This window comes from Cydia fagiglandana, chromosome 4 (genome assembly GCF_963556715.1).
Source record: "Cydia fagiglandana chromosome 4, ilCydFagi1.1, whole genome shotgun sequence".
Lineage (NCBI taxonomy): Eukaryota > Metazoa > Arthropoda > Insecta > Lepidoptera > Tortricidae > Cydia > Cydia fagiglandana.
In genome coordinates this window covers 3,870,117-3,889,264 of record NC_085935.1, presented here as the reverse complement: position 1 = coordinate 3,889,264, position 19,148 = coordinate 3,870,117, and the positions used below count along the sequence as shown (strand labels likewise).

The 19,148-nt window shown below is 39.2% G+C and overlaps 1 protein-coding gene across 1 annotated transcript; it reads left to right on the top strand.

Annotated features, from left to right (window-relative positions):
* The first annotated feature begins 10,505 nt into the window (after positions 1 to 10,505).
* On the top strand, positions 10,506 to 17,333 carry LOC134663397 (procathepsin L-like). The gene is made up of 5 exons (XM_063519761.1): positions 10,506 to 10,947; positions 12,721 to 12,856; positions 14,369 to 14,574; positions 15,584 to 15,694; positions 17,197 to 17,333. Exons 1-5 carry the CDS (start codon positions 10,509 to 10,511, stop codon positions 17,331 to 17,333), a joined length of 1,029 nt encoding a protein of 342 aa, XP_063375831.1. The 5' UTR covers positions 10,506 to 10,508.
* Positions 17,334 to 19,148: the final 1,815 nt, after the last annotated feature.

Sequence of the window (19,148 nt, the reverse complement as noted above, 5' to 3'; positions counted from 1 at the left end):
CTAGGGCAAGTTATATATCATTTTCGTATAAATTAGGGACGAGGAATTCATTTTTGAAATAATTATTATGCCTTTCCATACAAAAAAAATAATTTTTGTACAAAACATGAAAATGTTATGTAATTATTTGTGAGAATTTTGGATCTTACAATCATAGTGTGGCGATTTGCACTAGATAAAAAATTGGACGATGTAGCCTATATATTCTTTATTTTGGAAAATATCACTTTAAAGTAGGCATTCATACATTTTTATCTAATAAAAAAATAAATTATAGTGCGTGGCGGTAACGATTTCCATACAAATGGAACTATGCCCAAAATCAAAGTTTAAAAATGTTTACTAAAACACTGAATTTGACATTTTAAAAGTTTATATATAATATTTTAATAATTTTTCCATGCGTTTTTGCCCTTTTTTGGTACAAATTTGTTGTTTATATTTTTCTTCCATACAAACTTTCTCCCCCCTATTTGCCCCCCTTAAGCGTTGATTTTATAAAATTTTATTTTATCTTAAACTTAAACCTGTTGCATTTAATTGATGTTGAAAATTTCAGCTTTATATCTTCAGGGGTTTAGATTGTATGATGTCTGGAAGTAAGCAGAGTTTTGTTAGATATTATAATGTATGCGATATTATGAAATAAAATGTCTTTAGCTCAAACACATGTAGATCCCAAACTACTGAACATTTTAACCTGAAAGTTTGAACATCGATTAATTACAAAAGGTATAAGTTAGTTATAAAAACAAATTTAAAAATATCTACCCTTAAGGGGGGAAATCGGGGGGAGAAAGTTTGTATGGAAGAAAAATAAAAACAACAAATTTGTACCAAAAAAGGGCTAAAACGCATGGAAAAAATATTCAAACATTATATTTAAACTTTTAAAATGCCAAATTCAGTGTTTTAGTAAACATTTTTAATCTTTGACTTTGGGCATAGTTCCATTTGTATGGAAATCGTTACCGCCACGCGCTATAAATTATTTTTTTACTACAAAAAAATGTATCAATGCCTACTTTAAAGTGATATTTTCCAGAATAAAGAATACATGGGCTACATCGTCCAATTTTTTATTTAGTGCAAAACGTCACACTGTGATTGTACCATCCAAAATTGTCACAAAAAATTACATAACATTTTCATGTTTTATACGAAAATCATTTTTTTTTGTATGGAAAGGCATAATAATTCTTTCAAAAATGAATTCCTCGTCCCTAATTTATACGAAAATGATATATAACTTGACCTAGTTGCTAAGACTAGGAAGGACTATAGCATAGATTGGACCTGGGGAGCCGACCCTTTCACCCCCCCTTTTTGGGGGGTCTGCATGGTACGATCTCCTGTCTACCGGGCCAGATCAACTTTGTTTGACCTAAGGAACAATCGTGCCAAGCGGCATCGCCTGAGACTAAAGTGCATGCTAAATGACCTTACTGACCCTACTATCAAAGATATGACCTAAACATGTATGCAACCCAATATGGACCCCTGACACAGCAATACTTGGTTACTATGTGTAAGATAATGCAATACCTACATATTTATATCTGAATGTTCATGATTTTAATTTGTTTATTGTTCTTTAAATTAGAATATTATCTCTTTGCCTGAGATACAGGATTATATTCCTAGTTCAGGCGCACGTAACAATGTACGTAAAAAGTAAAAGTTCACGTTCAATGTAACATTAGAAATAAGGTTATTCTCAATAAATTATTCTTATTTTTATTCTTTATTCTTATTAAGGAAGTCAATAGTACAGTCAGCAGCAGAAGTTGCTAAGCGGGCGAGGTGTTCAAATTAGTTCAAAATTACCTTGATCACAGAATAAATAATAGTACTCCTTGACACGCTCTTCTTCTCTTAACGATAAAGTCGCGTCAAGATCATTTAGAACTAGAGCTTGCGAATAGTGAATTTGGCCGAATACCGAATACCGAATATTCAGCGACCGAATATTCGACATGATATGCGAACATTTTGAGACACGATTATTATGAAAATTGTTCGCCAACAAAGCACAACGTTTGCTAAGATATATTTTTATGTTGAACCATGTTGAACAGAATTAATGAATGTAGTTAGAGTCAATCAAATCAGACCCATGATAAAAATAAAATATTTTGGAATCAACAAATGCTCAAAAACGTACCATCGTGTCTAAAACTACTTTCCAAAAATACATTTTAAATATTAAATATACCTAGTTTTTGGTTTAGGTAGGTGCAACAGATATTCGGTATTCGGCCAAATAGTAGGCAACATTCGGCCGAATACCGAATATTCGGCAAAGTGGCCGAATAGGCCGAATACCGAATAGTTGCCGAATATTCGTGGCATGTCTATTTAGAACACCTCGCCGACTTAACTGCTGCTGACTGATCTAATATTCTGCTACTACCTATTAGTGCAACTTTTGCTCTAATTTATGGAATTTAAATCAAGGATGCAAGTCGAGTTATTCTGCCTTCTGTCCATGTCATGTGTAACTCGCACTAAGGTACTTATATCAAAAATCGAATACACATGGTGTGACATGGTTAAACTTTGCTTATACGACATTTTAAATATGCACGTCAGTCTTGTGCATATGCCTGTTTAATGGTTCCACTACACGATGGGCCAACGCCGGCCATTCCAAGGGACGCTGCCATGCGGTAGAATGAGATAGTAATATCACTTGCTCCCTCTAACGCATAAATGCGTTTTTTTCCGATATAATAAAGTTTTTTCTAATAATACAATGATGGTGGCAAACGGGAATACGGCCCGCCCGATGGTAAGCGGTAACTGTAGCCCATGGATGCCTGTGACGTCAGCAACAGTGATGTTTTACAATTGTCGCACCTGTCTCCGTGGTGAAATTGGGGCCAGGCGTGTGTGTGAAGCGCTTCCGAACTTAGTATAGTTTTGGTCACAGTTTTGGTGCCTAGGACTTGGTAGATATATTCTTTAGTATTTGGTTTGAAAATACTGCTTATAGTCTAGCTGACTTTGGGCCCGATTCGGGTTTTGAAATAGACATCTATTAGGCATCTTTTAGACATCACCAAGATACGATAACGATATGTTTAAGATCTAACCTGTCAAATTCGACATTTGCGCGATTCTGGAGATACTCTTGAAAGATTTCCACAGGATATGACTTAGAGATCCAATTCACATCTAACAGATATCTTATTCTATCTAACGTAAAAGTGGCATTGGTTGCCCGAATTGCGCTGCGTTAGTAAGAGAACTAGTTGATATCTGAACTATAACGTATCTAGAATGGATCTAGTACGTGTCGTCTCTTGTGAATATCTTGAAGTTCGAATACGGCAGCTAGTCAATGACTTACCTACCTATCTTTGGGATAAAACGTGTCATGATATTTTAATTCTCTAATGGGTGAAATCCAGTAGGTAGTTTAAGAAAACATTACATGCAGCCGTATTCGAACAATGAGATACGTCAAATACTAGATATTGAAACGTTATGGATTAGATATGTCAGTGTCAAACAAGTGTCAAAATTGTCATTTCCTCAAACAAAAACGTCATTTTTGACACTTGTTTGACACTGACATTTCTATTACATATCGTTTCAATATCCAGTATTTGACGTATCTCATTGTTCGAATATGGCTGAAACATGGACATTAAACATAACTGGATGGCGGACATTGGCCAAAAAGTGTGTCCACATGAGATAGACAAGGTGGGCCGTTGTATCTCTTTCTAATTAGGGTGACCATACGTCTTACGCTACGTCTTACGTAGGCGAACAACGCGCGAACGCGGCGCGGCGCGGCGCGGCGAAATCAATCCTTTGATGCCCATAGAAGTGTCCTACGTAAGCGATCTCGTTGCGAACGCGGTGCGGCGCGATTTGCACGCGAATGTCAGGCGCCGCGCCGCGTTCGCGCGTTGTTCGCCTACGTAAGACGTAGCGTTATGTATGTGGGATATTAGGATAACATTGAAATATATAGTTTGACCAGGATCTTTTCTTAATCGTGCATAGTTATATTAGTAATAGAAATCATACTGTCTTTTCGCCTAAAAAGGGATGGATATAAAGTCCATTCCAATAGAACTTGCAAACTATGTCAACAAACCGCCATATTGAAATTGTCTCTGAATGATGAATTTGCTAGTGATGGGCAAGAGTCTTACTTAGTCCTTTACTTAAGGCCGTAACACACTATCGCACTGCATCACGAACTTGGTGCGTCGCATCCATAAGTGAGAGCGAGAAACAGATATCTCTTAAATTCAATAACAAAGAAGTAAGATACGCGTACATGCCAAGAGAAACAGTGAACGAGTAAAATAATATTGAAGGCGTCAATCATTCAACAGTCATTATTTTGTCAAATGTAGGGTAGATTTTTATTTATGAACAGTCCAAAACTACCAGTTATAATTTTCCGTAGTTTAATAATAATGTTTAAAAATGGTGCGAAAGAATGGAAAAGGTTATTTTAAAAAAAGGAATTAAAACGATTAATCTGAGTTTACATATTTATTGAAATTTAAAATTGTCAAACTACCGCGTAGTGTATATAACCGCGTTGGCAGGTACAGACCGTGAGTCGCGTAGTGTGTAGCGGCTTTACGAGTATATCACCAACTTTAGTCACAACACTACCCATCATAGACAATTGTAGGATGTAAAAGAAACAAAAATGTCATTACATCAGCGCCTAATAACCTAACTTATGAAACCATTTTAAACTTTTAATGAAATATCCAAGATACAGTTATATATTGTTGTATTTTACGGTAACGACCGCTTTAATAGTGTATAGTGTATGTGTTTCAATGGTGTTTGATGAGATGATGTGAAAATTCAAGGAAAAACAGTGACAAAACAAAGTTACGTCCTTTGTTTACAAAGTTAGCAAGTTCTATTGGAATGGACTTTAGTTTTTTCTCTTCTGTAAAACGCTTCACACAACCTTAGGTACTTAATTTAGTTGTTCTAAATGGTGTGTTCACATTACGGCACCTATGCAATTAAAACTGCACGAGGCCATGCGCTTGGCGAGGAAGAGAACCCTATGGAGGAACCTGGTCTTCAACAGAAGGATATGATGTCACGATCCTCAGTATTGAGGGACCAAGTGAAGAAGAAAAGCTGTTACTAATAGGCGTAGGTATTGGACCACGAACATGGTCGATCGTCAGGAAGGTGGTCCGCCGTAACGTCTGTCAAGAACACAGGTATGAGTGAGAGAGATAGAGAGACAAATATGCTGACAGAACCAGAGGGTCTACTGTGAACCATGTTTGACGTGTTGCCTCTCTGTCACACTTACGTACGAATTTATAAGTGCGACAAAGACGCAACGGGGTCGGCTCTCAGGACAGTGGAGGAATTACATACAGTATTTGCCGCCTTCGGCCCCAAGCCCAACATAGCAAGCTCTAGCCGCCCCCCCTTTCTCAGCACCCATCATATAGACTGCCGCCCAAAATATCTGGCCGCCCTAGGCCCGGGCCTACTCGGTCTTAGGGCAAATTCGTAACTGCCTGAGGGTCGCGTGGGTCCGCTACGCCCGCTTGCTACCGTTTTTAACTAGGACGCTTGTCACTGGACCATAGACATCGAAGTTTGCAAATTGCGAGCATCTTTCTCTGTTACTGTAATTACTACTCCTTTATAGGAGTAAAAGAGAAAGATGCCCGTAATTTGCGAACTTCGGTGTTCACGGTGCTAGGCCACCTGTGCGAAAAGAGAAGAGTCGTGAAATGTAAAGAAATTAGTGATGTGCCGTTCTTAGTAAATTTTCCAAAGAGGGTAAATTCCCAGTAACGTTTCTGGTATCGTCCCTAAAGTCAGTAAATTACGATAAAGTTCTATTTTTCTTCAATTTCGGCAATTATTTATTCTGTATTGGCTCTCATTTCACCAATTTAAACATGACGAAATAAATACATACCTATTTATATAAACTTACTTAAGTACCTAATAAAAATTGTGTAACACTGATTCTCATCGTGCCGACATCATAGTCACCCTAATGAGTTTGACACTGTTGTCTTGTATTTTTATCGCAAAATGTAATAATTGTGGCTTCCTGGTGAAACAATATTCCACAATTAGAAATTCTTTCACTCCCACAACCTTTAACGCAACATTTATTCACCATTTTTAGGAAATTTTGCATTCACGTGTTTTGATAACATGTCATGACGATAGGGATACCAATTAACATTCAAAGTTTCTACAATGTCTACCACACCAAAATAAAAGGTTTTTTTTTTGTTGTCCACATGCTTGGTTAAATCAGGTAATAATATTGACATCATACTTATTTACAAATTTCTTAAAAGATATCAGAACCTTACTCTGAATATAGCATTTAAATAATATAAGAAGTTATTTAATTTGAGTAGTATATTGATATAAATACTACCACAATGGTATATTTTTAATATTGGCAACACGTGCGAGTGAGACACCGCGACCCACCTTTGCTATCTCAAGTGGACCGTTTTCTCTAGTCTGGTACGAACGTCTTTCGAGCTCGGTGATAAAGTTCAATTTAGTATGGCAAAAAAAGTGACAATGCAGTCCATCTTATAAGTCCATGGGCTGAAAGAGCTCTAAAAGTTATTTGCCAAATATTTGAAAGTACCGAATAAAAAGTTAAAAATATAGAGGAGATTTTTTGAAATTGTTAAAATTTTGCGAAAATTCGCTAACTATAAACGGTTGACGCCAAGGATTCCTATCCTGGCTGTGGTAAATAGGGGAGTGTTCTCAAAACGAGACCACTAAAACCAATTGGAAACCTCAGAAACTCCTCAACAAATCCTATTTGTGGATTCTAAATCTAGACACGCGGCAGCGTGTCAAGCCAAGTTCAAGCAAAGGACTGGCTAGCCAGCGCCGAGTGTAATATTACACGAACCACTTGGTCAAACAGTACTAAAATTATGTTTTGTTTTGATTTCATTATACTAAGCTACCGCATTAGGCGGGCCCGAGACATAAACCGGACTGGCGGGCTTCCCGGGATTTCCCGCGGGACGGCGGGCTTCCGAAACATAACAAAACCGGGAACCGATGACAATGCTGGTTTAAAGGATGACTCACGCTAGACCGGGCCGTGGCCGGACCGGGGCGGCCCGGAGCGAGCCGACACAGGAGCTGTCAGGAGAGCCACCGTGACCGCGGGCCGTTCCGGGGCCGGGGCGTCAGGGCCACCCGACACTAGTTTATTATATTAACACTAGTGATGTCCGAGCAATGTCCGAGCCTCTAGTGTTTGTAGGAACTCGAGTCCTTTAAGTCTGAATTTGATGTACAACTCGTTTTTACAAGACTTTGCGCTTAAAGAACTTCTCCCGAGTTGTGTTCTTTGTAGTCCTTTTTAAGAGCTACTCAAAAGAACTCGAACCTTCAAATAAAGACTCCGTGAAAAAATTATAGGTTTTTCCTATATAACATTAAAGAAATTATGCGTTATTGTATGATTTATGTATGTATCTAATCTACAAATTATACACAAAGATAATGCATTTCGATTTCTTTTTGTAATAAAAACGAGAGTTCTCTGCGATCATTGAAACGGCAGAGACAGCGGTGTTTGTGGCTTACGGTGGCTACGTTTTAAGTGTTTTTATTCTGTAAACAACCTTTAGAGTGAACCGATCCAATTATTTTATTTCATATTTTCTTGATTAGTGTTTTTAAGCAGGTTGTCACAGAATTAAGTACAAAAATAAACAGAAATAAATGTCAAATACAAAAAGCAGCTTTCTAACACAAACGATCATGGAGCAAAGCCGTGGACGGACAGACGGACGGACATGGCGAAACTAAAACTATAGGCAACGGTAGGATTTAGTAATCCACTTCTTAGTGAATTCTTCTTATAAATGAAATAAATACATAATTGGATTTGAACAGCTCAACTAACACACTCGAGGAGTTGTAAGGTAGTGGTACCTACTGCTCGACATACCCCAATAGATGACAGCCTGCCTGTCACCTCTATTGACACCACAATGACTTAAGTTTCAAGTTGACATGTAGGTACTGGGACCGCGTCGAGCACCAGTACCACCACCTTAATCATCGTTTTAGGGTTCCATACCTCAAAAGGAAAAAATCGGAACCCTTATAGAGTTTAGAAGTTATTTAAGAAGATAGCCAATAAATGACCATTCCGCCCCCTTTATCTCTGAAACTACGGGGTCTAAAATTTTGATAAAAATATATAAAATAGTTCTTTACCTGTAGATGACAGGAAAACCTATATGAAATATGCAGGCAAGCGTGAGTCGGACTTAATGTACGGAACCCTTGAAACGCGAGGCCGACTCGCACTTGGTCGGGTTTTTTATTTGTAGCTACTTCAAGGTTCCTAGGCGAGTTCTTGGGTAATCTTCCATTATTAAGTTATAAAAACAAATACATTGATGACATAGTTGGCAATCGATAACGACCACGGAACGATGTGAAAAATACAAAAGTCATAAATCAAAAATAACTTTAAACTAATAAATCATCATTCAAGGTGACATTCTTTCATAAAAATAATAAGTATTCATATAAATGAGTGATAAAGAAATATGCATAACAATGCCAACACTCCAAAAGCTCTTAAATATAGAATTATAACAAAATACCTACCTTAAAATATTTCTAGTCATATTAACTTTAAGGTTCTGTTCTTCCATTGAGCGAAACCATGCTGTTCTTTGACACAGTCTCTTTCTGGTATATTTTTGTTAACTATGTAGGGAGAGCTGCCTATGGAAATAGTGTGAAATGCCTATTAATTTATAATAATTAATCCCCATAGTCATGTGTGTTACATTGAGTAACGGCCTCGAAATCCTGCACATTCCAACCCAAGTCATACAAACCCTACAAAAAGGTACAATCCTAAACACATGCCTCCGGCACGTCAGAGTTATGACGCCAAGTACCTAATATAAACCGACCAAGTAACGAGTTAGCTATACCATCATATTTAACAAATTTATGACGTTTTGCAACCTTCTTATTTTGGCAAATATATTCCGACACAGCCGGGCATGCATATTGTGGAGGGTGGTATTCCATCTGTCCAATATTGGTCCTATGTGTATTTTCGGCTCACAATTTGCTTAATGAAAGAAAGAGGCGCAATGCATATTGGACAAAGATCGTAATCAAGTAGAATACCACCCGAAGAGAAAAATTGAGTCTCCGGGTTGTCAGTAGGCTCCGGGACCTGACCGGGCCGGGCCCGCACCGTGCCACGCCCGAGCCCCGGTGATCTTGTGATGCTCTCCATAGAAAACGAAGCTCCGCAAGCTCCGGCCCGGCCACGGCCCGGTCTAGCGTGAGTCATCCTTAACTAGGAAATTTTAAACTTCATCTAGGTACAATAACAGAAAACACTCAATAATTATTTGTTATGCTTGGTCATGGCCTGCATAATAAATAAAATACCACTTAAAAAAGAGAAAAATGAAACAAAATAAATAATAAGAATAATTTCAGCCTATATACATCTCCTGCTGGGCATAGGCCTCCTCTCATGCGTGAGAGGGCTTGGGCTATAGTCCCCACGTTAGCCCAATGCCGATTAGGGACTTCACATACATGCACCTTTGAATTTCTTCGCAGATGTATGCAGGTTTCCTCACGATGTTTTCCTTCACCTATTTATTTATGGCATAGAAAATTATGTCGTTATGTTGAAGCGCTGATGGCCTAGCGGTAAGAGCGAGCGACTTGCAATCCGGAGGTCGCGGGTTCAAACCCCGGCTCGTACCAATGAGTTTTTCGGAAATTATGTACGAAATATCAGTTGATATTCACTAGTCGCTTTTCGGTGAAGGAAAACATCGTGAGGAAACCGGACTAATCCCAATAAGGCCTAGTTTCCCCTCTGGGTTGGAAGGTCAGATGGCAGTCGCTTTCATAAAAACTAGTGCCTACGTCAAATCATGGGATTAGTTGTCAAGCGGACCCCAGGCTCCTATGCGAGCCGTGGCAAAATGCCGGGATAACGCGAGGAAGAAGAAGAGAAAATTATGTCGTAGTATTTTATGAATGGCTCCGACTATAATTCTTAAGTGTCTTTTAAAACGTGTAGGTACAGTCAGCAGGAAAGGGTAAAATCGAGACCCTATTACTAAAACTCCACTGTCAGTCTGCCCGTCAGTCTGTCATCAGGCTATATATCTTATGAACCCTGATAGCTAGACAGTTGAAATTTTCACAGATTATGTATTGCCGCTATAACAACAAATATTAAAAACAAAATAAAATAAATATATAAGTGGGGCTCCCATAAAACAAACGTGGCTTTTTTTAACGTTTTTTGTGTAATGGTACGAAACCCTTCGTGCGCGAGTCCAACTCGCACTTGGCCAGTTTTTTTTTCACATTAGGTCTAAAATAACTAAGTTTAATTCCAAAGAGCCTGAAGGCTAAAGCGAATGTCCATATACATATATAGGAAATGACAATCGTTTTTACTGCAGTGTTTTACCACACAGCACACTATGTTTCTCCTGATTTCTTTGTTGGCGGTCATCGCCGCCTCTGCGCAGTCACCACCTAAACCATATTACAACATTGGCGATGCTCACAACCTGTTCCAAGAATATGTACAGAAACACAACAAAATATACAATCCCGAAGAATACTTGAAGCGACTTGAAATTTTTAAGCAAAATCTAGAGCGCATCAATGAACGCAAAGCAAGAAATCCACAAAACGAAGTCGGAATCAACCGTTTCACAGATTTGACTACAGAAGAAAGACGACAATATCTGGGTTTTAAGCGCTTTGATGCCGCGAGTGATGGTCGCGCGATGAGGCTGGAGTACCCCGCCGAGGCGGTCACGGCGCCCGACCAGTTCGACTGGCGCGACCACGACGCGGTCACGCACGTGAAAGATCAGGGCCACTGCCAGACCAGCTACGTGTTTACTGCCATTGGTAATCATTATTTCCTTTTATGTTATATTAAACACAGCTATTTGTTTTCAGAGTACACCATATACTATTGCAACCAAATAACAGGTACTTAGGGCAAACCTTGGCCATTCGGTGATACGTAGTTATTCAGTGATAGTCAGTTTTATTGTCTTTTAGCCGAGTTACCCGGTAATTTTATTGCTTAAAACAATGTTTAAGAGATACCATGGATGTGACTAATGTGGTGTAATATGGTTTCAAGTAATATAATAACCAGGTAACGCGGATAAAACACATTAAAACTGACTATCACCGGATAACCAAGTATCACCGAATAGCCAAGGTTTGCCCTACATAGATTAGGTACTTGTCAATAATTCAATAAAATATCGATAAATAATTTATATCACATCACACAGTAAAGAGGAAAGGGAACGGACGCGTGTCCATACAAAGGTAGTCCTCATTTTCCTCTCTGGATATTGACATAATGGAAGATATTTTTGCATAATTTGATGTTGCTACGTTTGAATTTTTTAGATTTTTGATTATTGGAAAAATAGCAATACGCGATAGCAATCCGGCAACAACGATAACTTGAAATGAATTATTACATTCTCCTTTATTCATCATCCTTCTTAGATTAGGGTTTTTATGATATGAATATAAAAGTAAAATATAAAAACACAAAACAAAAAATACACATAAACACATTATAAAAAACCTAACCTAGGGTGCCGCCAGCAGCAGGGCAAGGACCAAGCTACCGGTGGTCAGGGTCACAGAGTGAGGAACCGGCGAACTATCCGCGCCGTGTCCAAGATCACCGCCTTCTGCATCTGACCCTTGATTCAACCACCTAGCGAGAGTCTCTCAAGATGCTGGTCGAGACTCTTTGCTATTAGACCGTTCACTAAAACGACTATCGGGACAATGAACGTTGCTCAACATCCCACATGGCGGTTATCTCGTGAGCCAAGTCTAGGTACTTACTGGGCTTGTCCTTCTCGGCTTTCACGAGATTCTCATCACGGGGGATGGTGATGTCAACGAGCACGGCCCGACGTTGAGATGGATCTAATAAGTCCTCCTCGCCGTGTCCGACGATGGCGACTCCTCCAAATGTTTTAATTAGGAAGATGGAACGCTCTAATGTGACTTGCGAAGCCAAACTTGGTTTTGAAGATGCGATCGCAAGGTGCGCAGTGGAGCTGGCCGGCTGAGTTGTAGGTGTAGGTATACGAGGGCAGCGCCCTGTAGCCCGGGCGTAAGAATACGGCTACGGTATCCCCTGCCTGTCGTAAAAGGCGACTAAAAGGGGTTCTCGGGGTCGGAGACGGTCGCAGCTAGGGACTGCGACCAAAAAAAAAAAGAGAGGACCCTCAAAGAGGCATAGCGCTAGGACGGCACTGGCGCGTTCACTGGAGATCCCAGAGCCGTCCGAAATGCGCTGAGAAGGACTACTGAGAGGTTTTTAGTCGGTGAAAGTCCGACATAACCTCCGCGCTGTCCCTGCGGTGCGGAGGTATCCATAACGGATTTTCAGTATATGAGGTATACGAGGGCTTCAGTCGCGTCTTACGTCCTCAAGCTTCACCTAATAACTTGCGGTATACCGAGTGATTCCTGGGAGGAGATTACGTTGCAGAGAACGGAATGGCGCGCAACTGTTTTTAAACAGTAGAACGATACAAGCAGCGGCGTTTAGAAGACCTAGATGAGATCGATCTATTATCACAATGTCAGTACGTTGCTGCTTGTTAAAAATTAAAATTGAAATGAATTGTTTTACAGGAAATATTGAGGGGCAGTACGCGATTAAGCACAAGAAGCTGATCTCTCTATCTGAGCAAATGGCAATAGATTGCATGCCTCCATCTACGCTACAACCCAGCAGGTGCATGGAAGGCTGGCCTGATGATGTTATGGTGTAAGTTTACATTTTCTTTTTTGTCCCTGACTTCGCTCGCTCGCTAACCGCTACATGAGTGACTATCGGCTCGATTCGGAAAATGAATTAGATTTTTACTAGACTTCAACAAGTTACGATATGGATAATTTAAAGATATTTGTAAGATAAATATGTCAAATTTGACGTTTCCGCGATTCTGGAGGTCCTCTTGAACGATTTCGACAAGTTATGACTTAGATATCCAAGTCAGATCTAGTCTAGTCGATATCTAATGTAGATCTAGTTGATCTCTAAATCATCTCTAGATCTTGTGATTATCTCGAAATCCAAATAAACCTGTATGTGTGGGCGGGAGTAAGCTACGGTACCCCTAGTCTAATTTCATTCGATGGCGTGACGTGACGTACGCGTTTGCGTTAAGTGACATTGTATGGGATTTTGAGTTTCCAAAACGTCCCATACATATATAGTTATAGTTATCCATGCCGTAATCGGCAACGACGGCAACGGCGACCCTAGCTAATTACGAGCGTGAGCTCTGATATGGCTGGCAAAGCCGAACTTAGTTTTAAAAACTCTATCGCAGGTGGGGCAGTAAAGTTGTCCAGAATTATTGTAAGTATAATTATAGGAGGGTTTCGGCCGGGATTTACGTATCTGATGATTCGCATCAAGGTCAACGAGACGAGCGTCTTCAAAGTTCTTTACGCTCATCTTAACGCGAGAACGCCATTCTGGCCGCTGAGAAGCAAGCTCCTCCCATTTGTCAGGTGGTATACCGCAGGCAGTTAGGTGGTGCTTAAGCACATCCTTGTAACGTAGGTGCTGCCCACCTTGCTTCCGTTTACCAGCTGATAGCTGGGAGTAGAAAACGGATTTCGGTAGTCTGCAATCACTCATACAAATATAGACATAACACAAACGCGAACGTCACGTCACGCCATCGAATGAAATTTACACTAGGGGTACCGTAGCTTACTGTCACACACACATAGGGCCCGATTCGGGTTTTGAAATAGACATCTATTGGACATCTTTTAGACATCACCAAGATACGATAACGATATGTTTAAGATCTAACCTGTCAAATTTGACATTTGCGCGATTCTGGAGATACTCTTGAACGATTTCCACAGGATATGACTTAGAGATCCAATTCACATCTAACACATATCTTACTCTATCTAACGTAAAAGTTACATTGGTTGCCCTAATTGCGCTGCAAAAGAGAGCTAGTTGATATCTAAACTATAACGTATCTAGAATGGATCTAGTACGTGTCGTCTCTTGTGAATATCTTGAAGTTCGAATACAGCAGATAGTCACTCATAGTTGGCTCATAGTGTTGTGTTCGAATGCTATCGAATAAAATTTACACTAGGGGTTATAAGAACAAGAATAAGGGATGGAATGATTTCTGGACGACCCCTAAGAATAATATTTATTTGAATAAACCTTGTTAAAAAGGCTCAAAATTAAGAATTACGTTTCAACTAGGGGTTGAAATAAATTTTATATTCGTATTTTCAGTTATTATCTTATGATTTCATCTTTATGGGGTGTAGTATCTGAAAAAGAATATCCTTATACTGGCGGAGAACACCGGAATAAATGTCCAAACCATACGAATCAAACTATTTCAACTGTAACTAACGTGACCTCATTCCAAATTGTTATCCCGAAAGACGAAGAAACGTTAAAGCAGTTATTGTACAATACAGGACCTTTGGCAGTGGGTACGTAACATTGGATTGATAAGCAGAGGATGCGTCTAACAGCCCAACTCGAACTTTAACCTCTAGCCGCCCATACGTCAAACCTTGCCAAGCAAAATAAAATTGTATTTTGTCAACACAATGTTCAAATTAGAATGGAACAGGAGACCTTTTCATAGGTCTCTGGGCGGCTAGAGGTTAAGATACGTCAGTTAATAGATATAGTTACGATATGGATTAGATATGTCAGTGTCCAATGTGACGTTTCTTCAAACAAAAACGTCACTTTTGACGGTGACACATCTAATTCATATCGTTTCTAAATCTATTAATTAACGTATCTTAAAATTCGAATTGGGCAGTAAGTCTAAAGGTACCGTCACATAGGCGCGTTTTCCAGGCGCGGCGTGATCGTTTTATATGTAAAAGCGACACGTCCCGCTCACGCGCCGCCCGCAAAACGCGCCTGTTATGCAAATATAAAGAAACATCGAATTTAAACTGTTGTGTGTCACACACATCAAGCCCATTTTTTCGGTTTAACTTACGTATAGGTACGCAACCGCAAGACCACTTTCAACCCCCAACCGGTTATTTCATCGCTCTCTAGAGGGGCAATTTTTGAATATCAACCACTAATTAGGCTATTGAGCATTTAAATTCTACTAATAGATTTGAAAACGAGTGGTTAATACCACTAGATAAAATTTTTCTAATATCACTCGCATTTCAAAAATAAGCATTTCGCCGTTTTCCAGACACGAAATCCAGCGATCGAAATTCAAAAATCGCCCCCAGTGAGCAAAACTAAGTGGCCACTTGGCCAGTCAGGTATAACTCCATCTCTTTCACTCTTGGTTTGTCTTAAGGGTAAAGTAGATAGCATTATGACCTCAGTCGCCATTTGGTGCCAGGTACACACTGCACGTTCGAATTGACCTGTAAGAGTCGTGTAAATATATTTTTGGAACGTTGGCTTGTTAAGATGTTTGTGAACTCCTAACTAATCTAACTGTGCATTTGGTTACAGCTTTTGATTCTTCCGAGTTGTTTGAATACGCAAAAGGCATCTACAACCCCAGTCAATTCGACTGCAGCTACGAGCCTGATCATACCGCTCTATTAGTTGGCTATGGAATAGGTATATACGATCTGAATGCCTAGATATTGCCACGATGCCAATCGTTTGCACCGTAGCAAACGAAACGGTAATCTCTATCTATCATAATATAATAATAAAGCCGAGAAGGACAAGTCCAGTAAGTACCTAGACTTGGCTCACGAGATAACCGCCATGGACGCCATGTGGGATGTTGATTCGACGATCATTGTCCCGATAGTGGTTTCAGTGAACGGTCTAATAGCGAAGAGTCTCGACCAACATCTTGAGAGACTCTCCCTAGGTGGTTGTATCAAGGGCCAGAAGCAGAAGGCGGTAATCTTGAGAGACTCTCGCTGGGTGGTTGGATCAAGGGCCAGATGCAGAAGGCGGTAATCTTGAGAGACTCTCCCTAGGTGGTTGTATCAAGGGCCAGATGCAGAAGGCGGTGGTCTTGGACACGGCGCGTATAGTCCGTCGGTCCCTCTCTCTGCGGCACTGACCACCGGCAGCTTGGGCCAATGCCCCGCTGCTGGCGGCACCCTAGGTTAGGTTTTTTATAATATGTTTATACATATTTTTTATTGTTTTGTAAGTGTTTTCATAGTTTACTTTTATATTCATATTATAAATAACCTGACTCAAGATATTAAATGAATAAAGGATATATATTTAATATATCACTCTTCCATATCAGGGCGACAGAATGACATTGGCGTTTCGTTCGCTACGGCGTAATCGATTGGCATCTTGGCTAGGCACCGTGGCCTACCATAATTATCTGTGTATAGGTACTACAACGCAATTACCGCGCCGTGGTTGCACGTTAAGAGGAAAGGGGTGTGACCACTTCCCCATAAAGGCCCCTATACACACTGGGCCAGCGTGGGCCAGTCTGGGGGACAATATCTCATTCTACCGCATGGCTGCGTTTCTTGGACTGGCCGGCGCTGGCCCAGTGTGTACAGGGGCCTTACAAAAGTAGTCCGGTTCAATTCCATTTATAATCTAATAAAGTTTGAAATGTAAAAAAATATTAATTATATATCCAAATTATCCCTATAAAGGATGATATACTAGGACGGTCCTGGTCTGGGCCGAGGCAACCCACCGTACCACTTGATCACCGATAATCCGTCATAGAATACGAAGTTTTGAACGCCTCGGCCCGGACCCAGACTATTTTTATAGTCCGTTTTTTTTAGCATTAGAAAGAACTTCGCAGAAGTAAGTTTGTGGTTCCAAATCCGGCACTTTAAGCGGTAATAATTTGAAGTAAATTATATGTATTGACCATGCTACATTAGATAATTCAATAATTATTAACAATTAAAGAGCCTGATAAAAACTGCACGCTTGCTTCTGTGGAGTTCTTTCTAATGCTAAAAGAAACGAACTATAGGGTGAGTCATCCTTAATTTATATAGTAATCACACAGTTTTATACAATCTGAATCTTACTTACCTACCTACTTTCACTTGCGTTCACTTTTTTTGAAGTATCTATTTATAATGTCCATTTAAACTGAAATTGTGTTTTGACAGAGGACGGCACTAAGTACTGGATTCTGAAGAATTCGTGGGGGACAGAGTGGGGAGAAAAGGGCTATTTCCGTCTCGCTCGCGGTAAAAAGGCCTGCCACATGGGCATGACCTACACGGCCACGTGTACTGTCTCTTAACCAACCTAAAGGGGCTGGCAACGATGGCAATCGTTGATAAAAACACACACCAATCAAAATTTTAATATTTTATGGAAATAATCATGAAACTTTTCATCGTATCTGTCATCCCAATACATTCTATTCGTTTGTCCATGTGTAGGCGTATCCAGACGGGGCCAATTTTTCGCCAATCTGATTAAATTGTCCGATTAAAATGCCAATGCGTCCGCACCACCTAATTGATCGAACAATTTAATCATAATTGCCATTCATCACCAGCTTCCTCAATTCACAAACCATGGAGTTGGTGTTAGACGTAATGAAATTATTTTTGAAAATAAGTAAGTCCCTAACTATGAAATTTAAAATTTTCGCTTTCCATTTACTTTTAAATCGACCAAAAATTATATATTGTACCTACATGCAATAAAGACATTTTAAAAGAAATGTTTTTTATTAACTTGTAATTTAATCAATTTATTTATCGATTTCTTTTAAATATTGTATAGGTATAAATATAAACCCTACTCCTTCGTCGTCAACTAAGTAGAAACCCTTACAGTCTGACTCTCTATCCGTCTGTCAGTCCGCGGTTTAGCTCGCTGACCGCTAGTGTAGTGCTAGACAGCTAAAATTTGGCATGAGTATAAAACACTTTAAACTCTCGCGTTTTGTACACATATTTAATTACACAAACGGGTCTACCGCGATATAATTTCATTGTTTATTGTTTGTTGTTGTTTGTTGATTATATTATATCGCGGTAGACCCGTTTGTGTAATTAAATATGAGTATAAAAATCAATTACGGCACAAATTAATAATATAAAACCTGGAATAAAATTTATTTTAGGATGTTTTTTTTCGTTTTAATCTTATAATGAGCGGTATCGTTGGATAGGTCTTTCAAAACGTACCTATATGGGTCTTCAAGAACATTTTTTAGAGTTAAAACCAAAAATATTACTTTGCAAATCCGAGAAAAGATAACGTGCTAGTCAATCAGTCATTCATTTCCTCATTCATATCATTTCAGTCATTTTTAGAGACTTATGTCACAGGTATTATCGCATCAGTAAGTGCGTACTTTTAAATAAAAACAATGAAGTGATGATAAAGTAGACTTTGAGTAGACTTCATAAATTTTAGTCCGTACATTTTTTCACCTTATTGCAATGGAGGTGACGAAATTCAGATTTATATATAAAACCTATACTATTACCAAAAAGAATAGATAGTATAGAGGGGTCCTGTCATTGTCAATTTTGTAGTCACGGTACATTTACTGCCATCTATCGACACACGATTAAAACTTAAAATAAAATTGAAAATGTATAAAATAATCAAAATATGTTTACGGATAAATGATTCTTAATTTTTATTGTTCCATACTGACCCATGTTCTTTCACTGATATGTGTTAAAATTGTTAAATACCAAACGGTGTCGTTAACGCCATCTAGCCGAGAATAGGCCAAAGGTATTGGCGCCATCTATTCGTGAATGACTTTTCCTTGGCCGTTCGAGGCACGTTTTTTTCTTAGACTTTATTTATCTTATACGGAGTTATATATATCTCTGCTATTACTATACTAGGTATACATATAATAAACAATAATTAACATGCATGAGGAGATAACCACAGATTTAAAAATATGAAAAAAATAATATTCAGAGCTGTTTTTACATGAGTTTGTCTAGGTACAAGATTTTTCTTAAATGTAAGTATTTTAGTTAGGTTTAATGCTTGTAATATCCCAACACCCAACAGGTCTCTGTTGTGCCTTAAATAAATGAAATGATTTTTTTTATTTCAGGCCCTAACGGCCCATACC